Raw genomic sequence first — 23798 nt, 5'->3', positions numbered from 1 at the left:
TTAAGAAGTGGCACTCACTCAACAGACACTATGTTTTTCCACAGGCTAATTCCTGGAACTTGTCTGGGTTGTCTTTGTTGTCAGTATGTCATCAAGATAATCATAGCTACATTACCCTCTTAAAAGGGTGGACAGTCCCCAGTTTCTATGGTGTAGAAATCCTATCCCTTTATGGGTAGTTAAAGATGCATGTACAACAGATGACAGGATCCATAAACTAGGAGATTGAGCTATTTTGGTATTTAAAATTTAACCTAACAATACCAAAATAGCTCAATCTCCTAGTTTATGGATCCTGTCATCTGTTGTACATGCATCTTTAACTACCTAACAATACCAAAATAGCTCAACTATTCTCAGACTAAAAACCTCAGACACTATGAAAGCTTATCCAAGTTTATTCTTCCCAGAGGATCAATACAGCTGCATTAGACAAAAACATTTTCACACAAGCACTGATATTTACAGAAGCACGCCTACACATCTGCACAAACATCATTCTTTACTGCTAGGCAGGACACTAGTGATACGGGCCATAAACTTTTATTTCTCCCTTAATGTGACCTGACCTGACCTCAACCCCCCTCCATCACTAATCCATGGCTCTCTCCCCTTGTCAATGCCTGCCACATGTAAATCGCTTTCCTGAACTCAACACATTCCAAGCTTAATTGCACAAACTATATACGTTCCTCCTATATCCATTCCCTTCTGGTGTACACTCTCTAAACCTCAGCACTCCCTCAGTGACATGAATAAGTATATTTCATATTCTCAGAACCCAACAGTATCAAGGCCTTTCTTTCCCATTTACACAGGCTATGCTTATAATACACATATTTCAGAATTTAAAAAACACGAGGATAGGGATTTTTTTAAATTTTATTTATTTAAATCGCATGAAGATGAATGTCTGTCCCTGAAAAGAGATTGAGTAATCTAGGCAATACAAACCCCTAAAAAGAAAAACACAGCTCTCACTTTACAGAGGCGTTTTTGTAAATTGCTCAGATCATTTTAGGCACTTGGAATCACAATAATCCCTTCTGTTCTGAACAAAATACATCTTTGGTCCTGTAATTGTTGTTTAAAAAACAAGTCAACTGAGGCAGCAGTCTGAAAATAAAGCTTCATAGTTTGTTTCTTCCAAAATAAATGTTTTTATTTTCTTATTTAAAAAAATCTAAGATTTCGTTCTCACTTAAGGAACTACTTCAATATTCTTGCTACATGTGAAAAGGACCGTCAGCTTAACAAACGTTGTGTGAGGAGAAATACAATTGTTGAGAGAAGATTGGCTAAAATCATACAGCAGTAAAGGATCGTTTCAGTCAAGTCACATTTCCATTTGCTTTGTTATTTATTTATTTTTAAAGACAAAGAGCAATGCTGCCATTCCGCAGCTCCAACCCAATGGAGAGAAACATTGGATGCCACATCCACCTCTGCCCTGCACTTGCTTGTTAGCTCAGTTACAGTGCAGCCATGTATGGTGAGAGTTACTGTAGTGAACTAGCGGTGGCTGTGGCTGCACATGTGCTATGTAGTAATTGCTGAAGTTGATGTCACGCACGTAGGGTGCGGGCTGGTAGAAGCAGGTGACGTTGGTCACCGTGGGGATGGCGTTCTGCTCAGCCAGCACCTGTAGCGCCAACATAGAGATGAGGCTGAGCGTCTGGCGCCGCTCATGGCCCATCAGACACACAGTGCTTTCATTCACCACCTGGTGCAGTGTCATCAGGCACTCATAGCGCTTGTGCTCCATGCCAGCAAAGTGGTTCTGCAGGTAGGCCTCCAGCTTACGCTGCTGCTCGCAGATGTCAGAGAAGTCGATGAAGAAGCGCGAGCACATGTAGCGCTGCAGAGCCTTCATCTCTGTTTCACAGATGGGCCTGAACCCCTGCGCAAGCAAGTGGCAGTACTTAAGTAGCCCCCCGCCTCGGATCTCCTCGGGGCTGCGCGTGGCAATGATCCGCTGACACAGATGACCCATGGCACCCTCAAAGTCCCCATACACACTCTCCCCAATCACGGTGGGGTGGAAGCTCTCGGACATGGCCGTCTCTGAGCAGTGGTCAAACAGCAGCAGCGAGTCCAAGCCAATCTGGAAGGAGTCCACGCTGAATTCAAACTGCCGCCTGAGAGAGTCCACGAACTTGAGCTCCACATTCTTGCCCGTGTTGTTGGACAGTGAGATGAGGCTCCAGCGGTCTGTGTCGTTGCATACTTTCACCAGTTTCTGCACATAGGCCTCTTTAAGGGTCAGCGGCGAGATGCGCTCCTTTCTGACCCCCGCTGGTAGGAAGTCCAATAGGCAGTCCATTACCACGTCCTTGACTAGCCGGAAAGCCTGGTCGTCCTTCAGAGACACACCGAAGATCAGGTCCAGGTCCTTGTAGCCCATGCCAGTGTCCTGGTAGAGCACGTGGCTGGCTGCAGAGCCGTTCAGACGCACGTCTCGTACTGACACGCCCCTCTCTTCCAGCCGCGCCCGCACCACCTGGTTAAAGGAGACAGAGTATGTATTAGACATACGCTCAAACGCTTTTCATTTTTATGTTTAATTACAAAAAATACATTTCTGAAGTAATATAAATGTAATTGGTTATGTCCAAAGGCACTCCTTGCCCATACAGGACAGACATGCCTTTCCCTTGTGGAACATTTGCTGACTTTGGTGCCAGACCACCTGCCTCCTCCTTGCCAACATTATTCAACCAAAGAACACACACACACACACACACACACACACACACACACACACACACACACACACACACACAAACCTGCAAAGACTCAAGTAAACATCTTGAGACATTTCTCAATAAGTTCCAACATGGGCCTCTGGAAAAGTCAATAGGCTGTGTAAGCACTAGGCAGAGATCAATACACTGCTCACGAAAGTACATTTAATCATCACTGCCATCAGTTTGAATGGAAACTAACAGGCCCAGAAGGATAGCAGAAGAGTTCGGAAAACTCACTTTGGATCTGACTCACTGTCTGGGTCATGCCTGTTTCACAAGGGCCATGTTCAGTAGGAACAAAATTAAATAAGAAAAACAAATTTTCGGTTTCCATTGCAAAACTTTTTCAAACGCTTTCTGTTGCATGCTTTAATGAACACAACACAGACGGCAGCAGTTAGTGCTATAGGATTTATACCCCTGCACTGTGATTCACACCGGTAGTAAGCGCTTTAGCGCCTTAGCATAGGCCCTAGTGGAGCAGACAATGAGAAAATCTTGCTCCAATCTCCACAACCGTTGGGTCAAAGGTTTCACTTTCAGAGGCCCGGTGATCTGCAGGACCAGTTCAGCAAAGAGGCTGCCACAATCATCTGTGAAGAGGATGTCCCAAGTCTGACATCCCTGGGTCTGTGCTCCATAGTTAGATAGTGGTAGGAATGGCACGCTAACAGACACTGGCAGTCACACTGAGAAAGTGTGTCTAGAAGACCTCAGGAAATACAAAGATGTGGCACTAACAGCACACTAAAGCTAAACTCAATCCACTTGGTGGGTTGTGGCACCATTAAAATGCACAGTTCGTGCATGTAAAGGAAACATGTAATTTACTCTTAAAATCCAAAGAGCTCTTTCGGTTAAGAATCGGTTTAACTTGCATTTGAGAGTGATCACAGCTTTCAGTCAGAATCCTCAACACTCTCAAAAAGGCTTTAGCACAGGCAGATATGTAAGCTAGATGCTAGGAAATGTGTAGTCTACATTTCACCAATTAAAAAAATTGATGGTAGAACATGGTAGGCTGTACTACCATACATTTTTTTAAACTTATTTTGCATGTAACAATATGCAGTAAAATGCAATGGAATACAGATACATTTTAATTTAAGAATTAAACATTTTAGCTAATGTTTATAAAAAGCCCACACACTGATAGGTACACAGCCCATCTGTAAATAGCCCATCCAATCTACCTACCTCATCCCCAATGTTTTCTTATTTACTTTTTTGCTCTTGTGCACAACAGTATTTCTAATTGCACATCATCATCTGCACATCTATCACTCCAGTGTTAGTTTACTAAATTGTAATTACTTCGCCAGTATGGCCTATTTATTGCCTTACCTCATCACGCCGTTTGAACACACTGTATATAGACTTTTTTTCTATTGTGTTTTTGACTGTATGCTTGTTTATTCCATGTGTAACTCTGTGTTGATGTTTGTGTCACACTGCTTTGCTTTATCTTGGCCAGGTCACAGTTGTAAATGAGAAAAAAAATAAAAACTTAAATATCAAAGAGCAAACAATCTTAAATACAACTGGAAACTGGACTAACCTATTGTACAGATCCTACACATATTATATCTCCATGTACTTGCATCACACTTTAGCAAAACACCTCTCCAACTCTTACCTCCCTACCTCCTCCCATTGCAGCCTTCAAATCTCCTCGTCCAGACAGAATAGTGTCAGTCTGACAGTAATTAACACTCTCATCATGTCCATCAGATCATAAGCTGCCTCTATGTATACATAATGGGTTAGGCTTAATGGATTGTCTGTCTAATGGGTTAGACAGACAAAGGCCTGCAGTTTCATTCAACAGTGCACCCCTAAGCGCATAGACATACATCATGGGCTCTACAGCAAAGACAGACATGGGCTCCATGACTGGTATGTATATAATTAAAGCTAATTGAATGGTGTGGGTCACCTTAATGCCAAATTATACTAAATTCTTAGTAACTTTTTGATCAGTAGCCTTATATTGCTTTCTGCAACAAAGTAGCAGTGTCCAGTCAGATGACAGTTATCAATTGGACAGGGACTACAGATGCTGTGAAACTAGACTAAGCTAGACTCAACACTTAATAGTGCATTCAGAAATGTTTCATACCCCTTGACTTCATACCCCTAGATTTTGTCAGGTTACAGCTTGAATTCAAATGAATTAATATAATATTTTTCTCACCCATTTATTGAAAATGTAATTTTTACATACAGTTGTTAGTGTAATTTAATTATGCCAATGTGCATTCATTAATTGAAAACCCTTAATCTATTTTATGAGAATTTGTAAGATTCTTGTTTGCATAAAATAGATGGAGACCAGTCTTTTCAATAATAGGTAACATAATTTATTCTCGGAGCGCGCTGCCACTTTACCACGAGCAACAGTTTATATACAAATCATGACGTCATTTCATTGCTTTAACAGAGTCCCCTCCTCTCGACCGGGACAAAGTGAGGTGAAAAGTTCATTCTAACTTACTAACACACTCCCAGGTAACTTTTGACCCCTCAACATTATCGATCAACACTGAGCGGAGAGTTCTAATTAACAGAAAACTTAGGAATGCACTCACTGTCTTATCTAAAAACCCCAGAGCTCAGTTCCGTAGGTTCAACCATAGGCTAACGACCTTATGTGTTTACACAGTCCACAACCCATTCGTTTCTTCCTAGTTGGAATGGTGTTCATTAACTTTAATTACTCCTTGTCCGTGTCTCACAATCCCTTCTTATGAACTCATATTGTTAATCAGATATAATAAAACAGAGTATAAGTTTTACTTATTTACAGTTCCATTTAAAATTATTTGTTCAGTCATTTAATCATAACTTTCCCAACAACAGTACCAGTAAAAAATTTGGGCACCTACTCATTCCAGGGTTTTTCTTTATTTTTTTAAACTATTTTCTACATTGTAGAATAATAGTGAAGTCATTAAATCTATGAAATAACACATGGAATCATGTAATAACCAAAACTTGTAGTAACCCAAAATTGTTGGTATTTACGTATAACTTTTTTGGTCAGAGTGCGTGTGTGTTTCAACTATTTAAGTCTACTAGAATGCTTAAAAGGCCGCTAAAATGTCTCTATCCTTTTTTGGCAAGGAGGATATCGGTATCAGCCAAAAATGTCATATCGGTGCATCCCTAGTCACAAACTTGAAACATGACATTTGAATACATTCAATAAGATTTGCAGAATTATTACAAGTCCATATACAACTATTAATATTCTGCTGTGAATCAAAAACACACTTGCAGATTTATCTGCACACACTTGTCACGTTACCAAGAGATTCTTAAGCTTATTGCTGCAACCATTGGCCTGGATTGTTCCATCAATCAAATCTAAGGAAGTAGCTTGAAGAGGAGAAGTCATGTCTACAAAGTAACAGTAATTTGTTTAACAATGGTACATTTCAGATGAAATTGACAGCAGCTAATTTTTATATATATATATTTTTATTACATCTTAGAGATAAGAGTTCCGTCAAATGTAAATCATGTAGCGCCGTGAGTCGTGACCGTGTCTTATATCGGCTGAAAACTTAAATTCTTGTTAATATAACTGCACTATCCAATTTAGAGTAGCTATTACTGCGAAAAAATTCCATGCCATTGTTTGAGGAGAGCTCCGAACAACAAAACACTTTTTTCACGGCGACAGGTTTGATAAATTCACCTCTGAAGTTGAAATGTGTACTTACATTCTGAAATCTTTCTCTGATTTATCATCCCAAGGGTCCCAGAAATAACATGAAGTTTCGTTTTGTTAGATAAAATCCATTTTCAGATCAATAAAAGGTCCATATGGCATGCACGATCGATTTTGTATTTCCACTCATTCAATTTGCAAAGAAAGGAATCTGAAAATGTAACCCTAAACGTTGTTTCAACCAGTCAAATTACATATTTAGTTTTTCCTCTGAGATCCTAGAACGTAACCAGACTTCACTATATCATTAGGAGAGTAGTATATCCTATAGGACACCAAATTTGGTCAGAGAGCGACGCCTAATGACACAGGCGGTCTTCACTTGATTGACTAACTTTGTCAAATAAGCACCATTCAGGGTCAAACAAAGCTAGCTAGATAGCCAATGAGCTGGGCTTTGCGGTATTATGCGGAAACCCCGTATCTGTCGCAAAATGTTGCTGCTGACCTTTGACAGCAAGCCTTTTCCTTTTAGACAAAAATTGCAAGAATATGGAGAGTTATGAAGTTTTGAAAACTGGGTGTTTTGCTAATGTTGAACTTACAATATGGCTATTAATACTGGAAAAGCTAAATCAAAGTCTAAGTATACAGATTTGACAACATTCTTGCAGACAAATGTAATGTAAATGTGGCTTTCACGAGTAGCCCAAATGTACCTGGGTGACTTCACTCTAAATGTCAAGTAGCTTGCTCCTACTTCAAGTTATCAGTCTGAAACTTTGCACATACAGACAGAGTTCAGTGTGTCAAATCGGAGGGCATGCTGTCCGGTCCTCTGACAGTCTCTATGGGGGTGCCACAGGGTTCAATTCTCGGGCCGACTCTTTTCTCTGTATATATCAATGATGCTGCTCTTGCTGCGGGCGATTCCCTGATCCACCTCTACGCAGACGACAACATTCTATATACTTTCGGCCCGTCATTGGACACTGTGCTATCTAACCTCCAAACGAGCTTCAATGCCATACAACACTCCTTCCGTGGCCTCCAACTGCTCTTAAACGCTAGTAAAACCAAATGCATGCTTTTCAACCGATCGCTGCCTGCACCCGCTTGCCCGACTAGCATCACCACACTGGATGGTTCCGACCTTGAATATGTGGACACCTATAAGTACCTAGGTGTCTGGCTAGACTGCAAACTCTCCTTCCAGACCCATATCAAACATCTCCAATCGAAAATCAAATCAAGAGTCGGCTTTCTATTCCGTAACAAAGCCTCCTTCACTCACGCTGCCAAGCTTACCCTAGTAAAACTGACTATCCTACCGATCCTCGACTTCGGCGATGTCATCTACAAAATTGCTTCCAACACTCTTCTCAGCAAACTGGATGCAGTTTATCACAGTGCCATCCGTTTTGTCACTAAAGCACCTTATACTACCCACCACTGCAACTTGTATGCTCTAGTCGGCTGCCCCTCGCTACATATTCGTCGCAAGACCCACTGGCTCCAGGTCGTCTACAAGGCCATGCTAGGTAAAGCTCCGCCTTATCTCAGTTCACTGGTCACGATGGCAACACCCATCCGTACCACGCGCTCCAGCAGGTGTATCTCACTGATCATCCCTAAAGCCAACACCTCATTCGGCCGCCTTTCGTTCCAGTACTCTGCTGCCTGTGACTGGAACAAATTGCAAAAATCGCTGAAGTTGGAGACCTTTATCTCCCTCACCAACTTCAAACATCAGCTATCTGAGCAGCTAACCGATCGCTGCAGCTGTACATAATCTATTGGTAAATAGCCCATCCATTTTCACCTACCTCATCCCCACAGTTTTTATTTATTTACTTTTCTGCTCTTTTGCACACCAATATCTCTACCTGTACATGATCATTTATCAATCCAGTGTTAATCTGCAATATTGTAATTATTCGCCTACCTCCTCATGCCTTTTGCACACATTGTATATAGACTCCTCTTTTTTTTCTACTGTGTTATCGACTTGTTAATTGTTTACTCCATGTGTAACTCTGTGTTGTTTGTTCACACTGCTATGCTTTATCTTGGCCAGGTCGCAGTTGTAAATGAGAACTTGTTCTCAACTAGCCTACCTGGTTAAATAAAGGTGAAAAAACAATGGCTAGTTGGGACCTTTCTGTTGTGTTTCAAAGATGGTTGTACGAAAAAATTGTTGTTTTTTTCATTGTATATTCTTCTACCAGATCTATTGTGTTATATTCTCCCACATTCAATTCACATATCCACAAACTTCAAAGTGTTTCCTTTGAAATGGTACCAAGACTATGCATATATTTTGCTTCAGGGCCTGAGCTACAGGCAGTTAGATTTAATATGTCATTTTAGGCGAAAATTTAAAAAAGGGGGGCTATCCCGATTAACCAGTTAGGCAGTTTACAACTGTGACCTGGCCAAGATAAAGCAAAGCAGTGCAACAACAACAACAACAGAGTTAAACATGGGATAAACAAACGTATAGTAAAGAACACAATAGAAAAAATCTGTATAACGTGTGTGCAAAGGAAGTAAGAAGTAAGAATGAAGTAAGAAGGTAAGGCCATAGTGGCGAAGTAATTACAATTAACGCTGAAGTGATAGATGTGCAGATGAAGATGTGCAAGTAGAAATGCTGGTGTGTAAAAAAGCACCCAAAAGAATATGGGACAAGATAGGTAGTTGGTTGGATGGGCTATTTACAGATGGGCTGTGTACAGCTGCAGTGATCGGTAAGCTGCTCTGACAGCTGATGCTTAAAGTTAGTGAGGGAGATATAAGTCTACAACTTCAGTGATTTTTGCAATTCAATCCAGTCATTGGCAGCAGAGAACTGGAAGGAAAGGCTGCCAAAGGAGGTGTTGGCTTTGGGGATGAACAGTGAAATATACCTGCTGGAGTGCGTGCTACGGGTGGGTGTTGCTATGGTGACCAGTGAGCTGAGATAAGGCGGAGCTTTATCTAGCAAAGACTTAAAGATGACCTGGAGCCAGTGGGTTTGGCGACGAATATGAAGCGAGCACCAGCCAACGAGAGCATACAGGACGCAGTGGTGGGTAGGGGCTTTGGTGACAAAATGGATGGCACTGTGATAGAATGAATCCAATTGGCTGAGTAGAGTGTTGGAGACAATTTTGTAAATAACATCGCCAAAGTCAAGGATCAGTAGGATAGTCAGTTTTACGAGGGTATGTTTGGCAGCGAAGGAGGTTTTGTTTGAGTGAAGGAGGTTTTGTTGAGAAATAGGAAGCCAATTCCAGATTTTATTTTGGATTAGAAATGCTTAATATGAGTCTGGAAGGAGAGTTTACAGTCTAGCGAGACACCTACAGTTAGTCGGAAGTTTACATACACTTAGGTTGGAGTCATTAAAACTCATTTTTCAACCACTCCACAAATTTCTTGTTAACAAACTATAGTTTTGGCAAGTCGGTTAGGCCATCTACTTAGTGCGTGACAAGTCATTTTTCCAACAATTGTTTACAGACAGATTATTTCATTTATAATTCACTGTATCACAATTCCAGTGGGTCAGAAGTTTACATACACTAAGATGATTGTGCCTTTTCAACAGCTTGGAAGGTTCCAGAAAATTGTGTCACGGCTTTAGAAGGTTCTGATTGACATCGTTTGAGTCAATTGGAGTTGTACCTGTGAATGCATTTCAAGGCCTACCTTCAAACTCAGTGCCTCTTTGCTTCACATCATGGGAAAATCAAAAGAAAATCAGCCAAAAACTCAGAAAAATATTGTAGACCTCCACAAGTCTGGTTCATCCTTGGGAGCAGTTTTCAAATGCCCGAAGGTACCACATTCATCTGTACAAACAATAGGACACAAGTATAAACACCGTGGGACCACCCAGCCGTCATACCTATCAGGAAGGAGACATATTCTATCTCCTCGAGATTAACATACTTTGGTATGAAACGTGCAAATGAACCCCAGAACAGCAGCAAAGGACCGTGTGAAGATGCTGGAGGAAACAGGTACTAAAGTATCTATATCCACAGTAAAACGAGTCCTATATCGACATAACATGAAAAGCCGCTCAGCAAGGAAGAAGCGAGTGCTCCAAAACAGCCATAAAAAAGCCAGACTAGAGTTTGCAACTGCACATGGGGATAAAGATCATAATTTTTGGAGAAATTTCCTCTGGTTTGATGAAACAAAAATAGAACTGTTTGGCCATAATGACCATCGTTATGTTTGGAGGGAAAAGGGGGACGCTTGCAAGCTGAAGAACATCATCCCAACCATGAAGCACAGGGGTGGCAGCATCATGTTGTGGGGGTGCTTTGCTGCAGGAGGGACTGGTGAATCATGAGGAAGGACAATTATGTGGATATATTGAAGCAACATCTCAAGACATCAGTCAGGTTAAAGCTTGGTCGCAAATGGACAGTGACCCCAAGCATACAAAGTTGTGGCAAAATGGCTTATGGACAACCAAGTCAAGGTATTGGAGTGGCCATCAAAAAGCGTGTGCCACTCAAGGAGGCCTACAAACCAGACTCAGTTACACCAGCTCTGTCAGGAGGAACGGGCCAAAATTCACCCAACTTATTGTGGGAAGTTTGTGGAAGGCTACCCGAAACGTTTGACCCAAGTTAAACAATTTTAAGGCAATGCTACCAAATACTAATTGAGTGTAAGGCAACTTCTGACCAACTGGGAATGTGATGAAATAAATAAAAGCTGAAATAAATAACTCTACTATTATTCTGACATTTCACATTTTTAAAATAAAGTGGTGATCCTAACTGACCTAAGACAGGGAATTTTTACAAGGATTAAATGTCAGGAGTTGTGAAAAACTGAGTTTAAATGTATTTGGCTAAGGTGTATGTAAACTTCCGACTTCAACTGTAGGTATTTATAGTTGTCCACATAATCTAAGTCAGAACCATCCAGAGTAGTGATGCTAGTCGGGCGGGAGGGTTGGAGAGCATGCATTTTGTTTTACTAGCATTTGGAGGCCACGGAAGGAGTGTTGTATGGCATTGAAGCTCGTTTGGAGGTTTGGTAACACAGTGTCCAAAGAAGTGTAATGACATTCATCCTAGCATTACTAGCTTAAAATCAGGAAGCTTTAAATGAGAGGAGAAAACAAATATAATATTTGCTAGTTAACAATCTTAAACATAATTTTCCTTATCGTCATTTCCGGTCACAACTTGTAAACTTGTTTACGTGCTGCTGTGCGGTTTGTTGCTAACGTTTCTTTGCTACCTGCCAACTTTAATTTTTGTTACTTTTTAATTACCGTTTAATATTTATTTTTTTCTCCCTCGCTCAACTTTTTTCATTCAACTTTTTCACCCCGGACACTTTATCTGGACATTGTTCTACACGACCTCCACCACCCGAAGCTAACTAGTAACATTAACATTATGCTTTCTAAATGCAGTCGCTGTACTCATAATATACAGGAGAACGATTGCCTTATGGCGAGGAAACCCTGCTTCAGACACAATCGTTTAGGTAAGGGTAATTTAAGAAAGGGTAGGAAAGGGTCATTTAAGTGTAGGAAGGAATGAAACAGCGTCTGTGCCACCAATAAGTACAGATGGTAGCATAAATCCTCTCGCACGGTCCCCGCTGCTGGACAATTTTCTCATGGCTTCTGGAAGGAAATACTGTAGGAATGCTCAACCGTGTCACTCATTCAGCCGACATCTCAAAATAGGGCTACTTAATGTTATAGATCCCTCACTTCCAAGGCAGTTATAGTCAATTAACTAATCACTGATCATAATCTTGATGTGATTGGCCTGACTGAAACATGGCTTAAGCCTGATGAATTTAGTGTTAAATGAGGCCTCTCCTCCTGGTTACACTAGTGACCATATCCCCTGCGCATCCCGCAAAATGCGGAGGTGTTGCTAACATTTACAATAGCAAATTTCAATTAACAAAGAAAAAAAGTCTGTTTTCATCTTTTGAGCTTCTTAGTCATGAAATCTATGCAGCCTACTCAATCATTTTTTATAGCTACTGTTTACAGGCCTACTGGGCCGTATACAGCGTTCCTCACTTTCCATGTGAATATTAAAGTCACCAAAATATGTATTTTTTATATTTGAACATACCATGACTACAAGGTCCGATAGGAATTAAGGCAACTCAGTGAGGAATGCTGTAGTCCACAGACACACTCCAAAAGGCTTTCGGAGCGATCATCGACTCAGTGGGCTTTGTCCAACATGTCTCTGGACCTACTCACTGCCACAGTCATACTCTGGACCTAGTTTTGTCCCGTGGAATAAATATTGTGTATCTTAATGTTTTTCCTCATAATCCTGGACTATCGGACCACCATTTTATTACGTGTGCAATCGCAACAAATAATCTGCTCAGACCCCAACCAAGGATCATCAAAAGTCATGCTATAAATTCTCAGACAACCCAAAGATTCCTTGATGCTCTTCCAGACTCCCTCTGCCTACCCAAGGACATTGGACTACAACAATCTGTTATAACCACCTTACTGAGGAACTCAATTTAACCTTGCGTAATACCCTAGATGCAGTCACACCCCTTAAAACAAAAAACATTTGTCATAAGAAACTGGTATACAGAGAATACCCAAGCCCTGAAGCAAGCTTCCAGAAAAATGGAACAGAAATGGCGCTACACCAAACTGGAAGTCTTCCAACTAGCTTGGAAAGACCGATACTGCATGGTACTAAGAGCTCTAACCCTAATCCTTAATTGAGGAGAATAAGAACAATCCTACATGTATTTTTGATACTATCGCAAAGCGAACTAAAAAGCAGCAATCCCCAAACTTTCACTTCAGCAGTGATAAATTCATGAAATTCTTTGACGAAAATATCATGATCATTAGAAATCAAATTACGGACTCCTCTTTAAATCTGCGTATTTCTCCAAAACTCGGTTGTCCTGAGTCTGCACAACACTGCCAGGACCTCGGATCAAGGGAGACACTCAAGTTTTTTAATACTACATCTCGACACATTCATGAAAATAGTCTTGGCCTCTACACCTTCAAGCTGCATACTGGACCCTATTCCAACTAAACTACTGAAAGAGCTGCTTCCTGTGCTTGGCCCTCCTATGTTGAATATAATAAATGGCTCCCTATCCACCGGATGTGTACCAAACTCATTTAAAAGTGGCAGTAATAAAGCCTCTAGAAAAATCAAACCTTGAGTCATGACCTGATTGCAGTTCGGTGTCGTAACTGACTTCAGTAGAAAAATGTTAACCTTCGAACGTCACTGGATAAGTGTGCTCTTCATAGATGAATCCCGGTTTCAACAGTATCGGGAAGATGGCAGACCGCGTGGATGGCATTGTGTGGGCGAGCGGTTTGCTGATGTCAACGTTGTGAACAGAGTTCCCCATGGTGGTGGTGGGGTTATGGTATGGGGAGGTATGGTATGGTATGGCATAAGCTACGGACAACAAACAATTGCAATTTATCGATGGCCATTTTAATTCACAGAGATACCGTGATGAGATCCTGAGGCCCATTGTCGTGCCATTCACCCGCCTCCAACACCTAATGTTTCAGCATGATAATACACAAGGATCTGTGCACAATTCCTGGAAGTTGAAAATAACCCAGTTCTTCCAGGAGATGGATCACGCTGCATGAGGCAAATGGGGGTCACACAAGATACTGACTGGTTTTCTGATCCACGCCCCTAGCTTTTTTTTAAGGTATTCTATATATGACCAAAATATGCATAGCTGTATTCCCAGTCATGTGAAATCCATAGATTAGTCCCTAATGAATGCATTTAAATGGACTGATTTCCATATACGAACTGTAACTCAGTAAAATCTTAAATTGTTGCATTTACATTTTGGGGCGGCAGGGTAGCCTAGTGGTTAGAGCGTTGGACTAGTAACCGGAAGGTTGTGAGTTCAAACCCCCAAGCTGACAAGGTACAAATCTGTCGTTTTGCCCCTGAACAGGTAGTTAACCCACTGTTCCCAGGCCGTCATTGAAAATAAGAATGTGTTCTTAACTGACTTGCCTGGTTAAATAAAGGTAAAATTAAAATTAAAATTTCCTTCAGTATACAAGATATGCCACTAACACGAGGAGTGGAGAAGCCTAATGCACCATAAACATGTCTACTCATGGAGGAACTCCCTATCAAAGAGACTCAGAGGGTTTGGCAGGAGGCCCTGGGTCAATGGGAGGTCAAGGGTGAGGGCTGAGGACTTAGGGGGAAATGAGATACAACTTGAACCACAGAGTAAGGCTGCCTTCAAACCAAAACGCATGTCCAATGCAGCTGTCTGGTCGGGAAAAACACTGTTCTACGTTTTTAATTGGCTGAACGAGAGTCTTTCCAACTTTTCTGACGGACAGCACAACACAAACCTCTCCCCAACTGACCCCTCCCTTTGAACTAGAGGTCGACCTATTATGATTTTTCAATAACCGATACCGATTATTGGAGGACCAAAAAAAGCCGATACCGATTAATCAAACGATTTTGTTAATTTATTTGTAATAATGACAATTACAACAATACTGAATGAACACTTATTTTAACTTAATATAATACATCAATAAAAATGTAGCCTCAAATTTAGCCTCAAATAAATAAATAATGAAACATGTTCAATTTGGTTTAAATAATGCAAAAACAAAGTGTTGGCGAAGAAAGTAAAAGTGCAATATGTGCCATGTAAAAAAGCTAACGTTTAAGTACCTTGCTCAGAACATAAGAAAGCTGGTGGTTCCTTTTAACATGAGACTTCAATATACCAAGGTATGAGGTTTTAGGTTGAGGTTAATATAGTATTTATAGGACTATTTATCTCTATACGATTTGTATTTCATAGGCACTTTAGTATTGCCAGTGTAACAGTATAGCTTCCGTCCCTCTCCTCGCCCCTACCTGGGCTTGAACCAGGAACACATCGACAACAGCCACCCTTGAAGCATTGTTACCCATCACTCCACAAAAGCCGCGGCCCTTGCAGAGCAAGGGGAATAACTACTTCAAGTCTCAGAGCGAGTGACGTTTGAAACGCTATTAGCGAGCACCCCGCAAACTAGCTAGCCACTTCACATCGGTTACACCAGCGTAATCTCGGGAGTTGATAGGCTTGAAGTCATAAGTAGTTCAATGCTTGAAGCACAGCGAAGAGCTGCTGGCAAAACGCACAAAAGTGCTGTTTGAATGAATGCTTACGAGCCTACTGCTGCCTACCATCGCTCAGTCAGACTGTTCTATCAAATCATAGACTTAATTATAACATAATAACACAGAAGTACGAGCCTTTGGTCATTAATATGGTCGAATCCGGAAACTATCATTTCGAAAACAAAACGTTCATTATTTCAGTGAAATACGGAACCGTTCCATATTTTATCTAACGGGTGATCCAAAAGTCTAAATATTGCTGTTACATTGTGCAACCTTCGATGTTATGTCATAATTACATAAAATTCTGGCAAATTAGTTCGCAACGAGCCAGGCGGCCCAAACTGTTGCATATACCCTGACTCTGCGTGCAATGAACGCAAGAGGAGTGACACAATTTCAACTGGTTAATATTGCCTGCTAAACTGTATTTCTTTTAGCTAAATATGCAGGTTTAAATATATATACTTCTGTGTATTGATTTTAAGAAAGGCGTTGGTGTTTATGGTTAGGTACAGTCATGCAACGATTGTGCTTTTTTCACAAATGTGCTTTTGTTAAATCATCCCCCGTTTGGCGAAGTCGGCTGTCTTTGTTAGGTAGAAATAGTCTTCACACAGTTCGCAACGAGCCAGGCGGCCTAAACTGCTGCATATACCCTGACTCTGTTGCAAGAGAAGTGACACAATTTACCTAGTTAAAAGACATTCATGTTAGCAGGCAATATTAACTAAATATGCAGGTTTAAAAATATATACTTGTGTATTGATTTTAAGAAAGGCATTGATGTTTATGGTTAGGTACACGTTGGAGCAACGACAGTCCTTTTTCGCGAATGCGCACCCCCTCGATTATATGCAACGCAGAACAAGCTAGATAAACTAGTAATATCATCAAAAATATGTAGTTAACTAGTGATTATGATAGATTTATTGTTTTTTATAAGATAAGTTTAATGCTAGCTAGCAACTTACCTTGGCTTACTGCATTCGCGTAACAGGCAGGCTCCTCATGGAGTGCAATGAGAGACAGGTGGTTAGAGCATTGGACTAGTTAATCTAAGGTTGCAAGATTGAATCACTGAGCTGGCAAGGTAAGAATCTGTCGTTCTGCCCCTGAACAAGGCAGTTAACCCACCGTTCCTAGGCGGTCATTGAAAATAAGAATGTGTTCTTAACTGACTTGCCTAGTTAAATAAAGGTGTAAAAAAAAAATATATATATATATATATATATATATCAAATCAAATTTATTTATATAGCCCTTCGTACATCAGCTGATATCTCAAAGTGCTGTACAGAAATATATATAAAAAATATTTTTAAAAATATGCCAAATCGGTGTCCAAAAACACCAATTTCCAATCGTTATGAAAACTTGAAATCCGCCCTAATTAATCGGCCATTCCGATTAATCGGTCGACCTCTACTTTGAAAGCCATTGGGATGCTGTGTCTTTTACGCATCCATGTGTCTGATTGGAAGGCACCCTTGTAGTCCTCAATAATCAACAATGTAAATGTTAACTCGCTCTTTCAATTGCATTCAGTACCTCTATCCATCTCTCTATATTCCTAGGACCTCCAGAACCTTCTGACCAACTACCTGCGATCTCTCCAGATCAGAGAAGTATGCACTCTGTAAACTATGTAAACCTCCTTCGCTATGGACGTCTGTGTGATGACATATAGATTATTATCCTAGGTGTGACTGGTTGGATTGGATTTACTGTACTCACTCCAAAACTCATACTAATGTGTGTCCATCCCCTTATATCCAGGTGTGTCTGCTGGGCCATGGAACTCTAGAGCAGCACATCAAAAAGACCTGCCATAATGTTGTCAGCAGACAGTTCCCGGAGGAAGGATGCAACTATTAAGCTTTTTAACAGCTAAATTTGGGGGATTATCACCAAACAAAGTTTTATATAAACTACTCATGTTCATTTTCAAGTTGTTACAAAACAATACATTTTTCATAGCCGGTTCTAATATAAGTTCTTCACATTCTTAATAATTACTATGGTAACTTAAACATCAAACAACATGCATACTTTCTCCATCAAGACTTGGTGCTTAGGACTCTAAAAGGTCTAAACTCAATGCAAGTCTCATGTCCAGGGTGAAAACATTTTTAGTCATGTATTTAAGACACAGGTGTATCAACTAAAATGTTTTTATCCCAGACAAGCCTGGGGGGGGGGGGGGTCCAGTGAGCCATACAAGCTAGAACCGCCACTGATCACAAGAGAATGTTCCTGACTTGAGGATGCTATAGCGGCTGGCAAGTGACAGCAGCAGATGACAATATGACGTAAACACTATTGTCAACACATTATTTGAATAGTATGTTGACACTCACAGCAGAAATGTTGTCAAAGGTATGTTCCCAAAACACTGTTGGGTAACAATTATTCTATTCCTATGAGTGGTGGCATAATAAAGTCCAAAAAACACTAAAACTATTTAAAAAACATAAAATCAAGCTGATCTTCAGAGACTCATTCATGTTTGTTATTACACTTACTTTTCTTCAGAAGAGGCTTATAGAGTAAAATGTGAAGTTTTTGTTTGAACAGAACTGAAGTGTGTCCAGTTTATTGGTAACTAATTTTAGCAAGCAAATGGGGTTGTTATGAAAATCAGGCTGGGAAGATGACATATGGTTCCCACTAATCCTGGGGAACACCCTGTTCCAAAATATGGAACAGCACCTGCATAGTCAATCAAGCATTTATCATAAAGGTTGAAAATATCCACACCACATCCAGAAATCCTGGATTAATTAATCATGACTAACTACATAACTGTCAGTCAAATCAATATGTTAATTGTTAAACCAGCTGGCATGATCTTTCAATTACATAACCACCATCCATCCCATGCATAAGAACATGTCTGATGTAGAGGGGGACATTAATGAAAACCAGCAGACGGGGGCTGGAGATCGAGTTACAGCACGGAGATACTGGTACTGGCCAGTCCAGATTATTTAACATGGTTAGTCTCATTGAGATAAAATCTATTTTTCAAGAGAGACCTGGACAGATAGCAGCACCACCTTGGTAGACACAACACAAGGCACTGTCTGGTCCCCCCCCAGATATCAGGGAGCATCAACTGTCTGTAGTTGCTTGGAATCTGGATGGTATACCCATAGAAAAAGAATCTCAATATAGTTATGTGGGTATACCATTAATTTAAGTAAATTAGTTTAACACTTTGTGGTTTAAGATAGGTGTAGGACCTAGGGGATATTTCAGGGACTCTGGCCAATAGGGAACCTTTGAAATCAGAAGTCCAACTACCACTCAGGGGTCCTAAAACTATCAAAAGCACAAGATCTCTAACATTGGAGGCTCCTCAGAGGAGGAAGGGGAGGACCATACTCCTCAGTCAATTTCATAAAAATGTAAATGGTAATACATTTAAAAAGTGATCCTTTTTAGATAAAATTATACTAAATATTATCACGTCACCAAATAATTAAAACACTATTTTGCAAAGAAGGTCTACAGTAGCCTCAACAGCACTCTGTAGGGTAGCACCATGATATAGCCGGAGTACAGCCATCTTCTGTCCTCCTCTGTGTACATTGACTTCAATACTAAACCTAGGAGGCTCATGGTTCTCAACCCCTTCCATAGACTTACACAGTAATTATGACAACTTTCGGATGACGTCCTCCAGCATGAACTGATATGTTGTCCACCCAATCAAGTATCAGAGAATGAATCTAGTACTGAAAGCATAAACTACAGCTAGCTAGCACTGCAGTGTATAGAATGTGGTGAGTAGTTGACTCAAAGAGAGAGAAAGATAATAGTTGAACAAATTAATTTCTTCCAAAATTAAGGAAAAGCAAGAGAGAAATAGAGAAAGATTATTTTTTTACACTTTCAGTTTCACTTACTTAGCAAATGTAGCTAGCTAGTTAAGGCTACTGAAACACCCTGCTCATACAGAATGATACTATGTTAGTTAGCTGGCTATGACTTTCCAACACAACAGTGGAACTCTTCCAAGTCAAGGTAAGCTTTTGTTTGGTATTACTAACTTATTGCCACCGGGGCCTGCCGGTGTAACTGCTTTCTGACTGTACACTGTAGCGGGTTTAATAACATGTTAGTTCTATTAGCTATGCTGACTATGAATATGCTGACTATGACGTCACTTTAGCTAATATGGTGACAACAATGTAGGCTGTGTGTAGCAGTTCGGCTTGGAAAGGTTTTTTCACCTGATCCCATACAGCTGATGTGTTGTGCATTGAAGTCCACAAGCGAAGGGAAGAGGTGAGAGGAGTAGAGCGCATAGATGCGACGAGGAAGACAAAGTGGCTGCTATGAAAGTGAACTGTGTTTCAGGGTGTATTCTTTCCTCTGATTCTGTTGAAAAAGTTTCTTAAACGGAAGCAAACGGAACAAAACGGGGATAACATACCTGAATTTGTCCAATAGAAACTCTCGTTTGCAACTGTTGGACTGTTAATGATTACACACTATATAAGCTAGATGCAGGCAAGAGTGTGCACGACAGTATTTCATTTCATTGTCTGTCCATGTGTCACTGTCTGTGACCTCAAATTTCTCTCTCGACCTGTGTGCACCTATGTTGTAAACTTTTATTTATAGGCTAGGTTGTAGCAACCTCATGATGGGTATAGTGAAAATTTGAGAATCAAGTAGTAGCCTAAACGTATCGCTGTTACATTGAACTGGGTGAATGGAATACGAATGAGAGTCATCCAATATGCTGTAATATGCTCATGAAAACAAAAATCGTGCTCCCTAATCTTAATTGGCATTGACCGCCACTGTTCTCTAATGATACAAAATGACCGAGCCTTCTGCCACCGTCAATTGGAAAGGTATTGTCAATATGCATATCAGAAAAGTGGAGTATATCAAAACTCCCATCTGGACGGATATTAGAAACAGACCCATAATGGTGCAAGACACTTCCAGTCAAATGTGACTCATTGGTGGTAATTAATATACTATGGTGACTGATGACAAAGGGATTTGATGAGAGATTTGAGATTTGATGACAACATAAACTGTAGCAGCAAGGTAAATTAAGCAACCTGTTTTGTTAACTAACTGTATGAATCAGCACATTGCTGTAGGCTACTTTTCTTTAAATACAGTTACAGAAATCTAAATTTTGTTGCAAAGAGTTACCGCAATGGCTATTGTTAATGGGTTAACACCTACTGACGCTCACTACTGAACAGAGTGGAAGTCAACAGTAAAGGTCCTATATGGGGCAGGGTTGGAGTTCAGCTCACACTTTGACCTGAACTAGTGAAGTATGATATGTATGATAGGCATCAGTTTGGTCGCAGACTAGACGTAACATGCATAGTACATTTAAATCCGAGGTACTCAACCTGGTATGATAAGTAACCAAACGTAACATATGGCAAGAACTAATGTTGGGTGGTTGGTCGGGGTGGATAGTGGGCATATAAACGCAAACGTCGAGCAACCCTAAGGTTGCGAGTGCAAATCTTATCACGGACAACTTCAGCATTTTAGCAACTTTAGCTACTTACTACTTTTTAGCTACTTTGCATGTTAGCTAACCCTCCCCCTTACCATTTTGGCTAACCCTTTAATCTAAATTTAACCCTAACCCCTAGCCTAACTGATGTTAGCCATCTAGCTAGAATTCGTAATATCATAAGCTTCGTAAATTCGTAACATATTGTACTTTAAAAAAATCGTATCATACAAAATGAGTGATGGACATCCACAAATTAATGCATACCATACGAAAGGTAACACACCATACTAAATGAGTATCTAGGATTGACATACAGAATAATACAACATCCTCTGTGACCAGGTCGGTCAGAGACATGGCTCCATCACTCAATATAATATAGGCGAATAGACTACTTTAATATGCCATAGGGCATTTCATTTGCAACACAGCACATGCATACTTGGTATAATAACAGTACATCACAAAACATGAAGCGATTCAGAGTAGACAGCATATACTCAGTATGGAAGTTGTGGCGCACGCGCTTTACCTGAACGATCTGCCGGGGTTGTAGAGAGAGTGTAGGGAAATTTCCGCGGCCGTGAATCGGGATTGTTTCTCTAAGGATTGAGTTCAAACGACGCACCTGATCCCAAGACAGCACACAGAACCGCCTACTCTGATCCGACGTATCGCTTGACATGGCGATGTGGCACTGAACAGAGTTTAAAAATATATTGGAATGAATGCGGTAGTCTAATCTTGCTGTATCACTCCCGGATTTATCGGTTGAGGTGTACGTCTTAAAAATGCAGGGGGGGAATAATGAATAGATGAGTTTGGTCAATCGTGGTAAATTTCAATAGCCTACAAATGTTCAGTATCCGTTTCCTCATTCAGCAAAGTAATGAAGATGTGATTGCTGTCAGATACTTGAAGTTTGAAATACAAGACACGCTTAACTCTTTATCCACAGATGTTAAACTGATCAGTCACAAGTTTGCAGCGAATCGTTATCCAAAAAGCTCATCCAAGGTCTATAAAGGCTCCTCATTTGCATAGAGGCTCTGATTTTTTTTTGTTCACTCATTAATTATCAAGACCTTGCCTTGTTGCGAGTGCCACCAGTCAGTGCAGAGAAAACGTTTGGCACAACCTGTGTACTAGTGACGCATTTCCAGAGCCTCCACCCCTTTCCATACTCACTGATATCCTCCAAGACATTGGGCGCGTTCGACATTGAGAGCAATAGAGTATTTTTGAAGGCACGAACTCCGCCATGGTTCGTTGGACAAATGCATTTCTGTAGGGTTTTTGGATAAACGCAGAAAATAAGGTTTGTTGTAAACACAGGCTGAGGAGATCGTGTACATTGAGTCCTATGCGATAATCTTCATCAGCTAATGTCACTGTTTCTTAATTTTGTAAGTATTAATGTAATAAAAAAGCACATAAAGCACATAAAAGGCTTCATAATTCATAAAGGTCATGTTAACGGACTGATATCATCTCATAGAACAAAACGTATAAGAGCTCCTAAACCTGTGTTAACCTCAGATCTTATGTTTGGCATTTAATTAACACAAAACCCTATTCTTTCCCCATTAATTTCCACCATATGAATCGCTGAACAAACCAGAGGTAACTCATTTCCGTTTTTTTAAGGACTAAAAGCTGGTAAACTCTATTGCAGCTGACATTAAACTCGAGTCAAGACCGACTAATCTACAAATCAACTTGCATCATAAATAACGAGTCAGTAGATCAGTTACAATTTCCAATAAAACAAGTTTTTGTTCACTTACCATCATTAATAAGCTACCATCCTTCTAAACATATGTCAAATTGTTAAATTGGCAATGCCTCAGAGTTCTACATAGATTATGGTCATCATACAGTGCATTTGGAAAGTATTGAGATCCCTTGACTTTTTCCACATTTTATTACAGCCTTATTCTAAAATTTAAGAAAATTATTATTATTATTTATTCAATCTACACACAATATCCCACAATGACAAAGCAAAAACAGGTTTTTAAAAAATAAAATAAAATGTATTAAAAACAAAAAGCAGAAATATCACATTTACATAAGTATTCACACTTTACTCAGTACTTTGTTGTACCTTTGACAGTGATTATAGCCTCGAGTCTTCTAAAAGGCATCATGCTACAAGCTTGGCACACCTGTATTTGGGAGTTTCTCCCATTATATAGCGTCACTGCACTGCTATTTTCAGGTCTCTCCAGAGATGTTCGGTCGGGTTCATGTCCAGGCTCTGGCTGGGCCACTCAAGGACATTCAAAAACTTGTCCCAAAGCCACTCCTGTGTTGTCTTGGCTGTGTGCTTAAGGTCGTTGTCCTATTGGAAAGTGAACCTTCACCCCAGTCTGAGGTCCTGCTCGATCTGGAGCAGGTTTTTCTCTGTAATTTGCTCCGGTGGTTTCTAAACTTCTTCCATTTACGAATAATGAAGTGTGTTCTTGGGGACCTTCAATGGTGCAGAAATGTTTTGGTACTCTTCCCCAGATCTGTGCCTCAACACAATCCTGTCTCGGAGTTCTACAAACGATTCCTTCAACCACATGGCTTGGTTTTTGCTCTGACATGCACTGTCAACTGTGGGACCTTATATATAGAGCACCAGTCAAAAGCAGTCCCACTAAGCGCAATTGAGATGGTTTGGGATGAGTTGGACTGCAGAGTGAAGGAAAATCAGCCAACAAGTGCTTAGCATA

The 23798-nt window shown here is 40.4% G+C and overlaps 1 protein-coding gene across 2 annotated transcripts; it reads right to left on the bottom strand.

Annotated features, from left to right (window-relative positions):
- Positions 1–380: 380 nt before the first annotated feature.
- LOC135521211 (terminal nucleotidyltransferase 5A-like) lies at positions 381–21849 on the bottom strand. Of its 2 annotated transcripts, none has more exons than XM_064947139.1 (2): positions 21611–21849; positions 381–2500 (listed from the first exon to the last, which is right to left on the bottom strand). In XM_064947139.1, the coding sequence occupies exons 1-2, from the start codon at positions 21761–21763 to the stop codon at positions 1469–1471; spliced, it is 1185 nt and encodes a 394-aa protein (XP_064803211.1). In that variant the 5' UTR covers positions 21764–21849; the 3' UTR covers positions 381–1468. The 2 variants fall into 2 exon arrangements, with proteins under 2 accessions (XP_064803211.1, XP_064803213.1); XM_064947141.1 differs by lacking the exon at positions 21611–21849 and adding an exon at positions 19811–19932.
- Between the last annotated feature and the right edge of the window lie 1949 nt (positions 21850–23798).

The sequence above is a fragment of the Oncorhynchus masou genome, chromosome 29 (genome assembly GCF_036934945.1).
Source record: "Oncorhynchus masou masou isolate Uvic2021 chromosome 29, UVic_Omas_1.1, whole genome shotgun sequence".
NCBI lineage: Eukaryota > Metazoa > Chordata > Actinopteri > Salmoniformes > Salmonidae > Oncorhynchus > Oncorhynchus masou.
The sequence above is the reverse complement of the archived record's forward strand: the minus strand, read 5'-3'. Positions and strand labels throughout refer to the sequence as shown.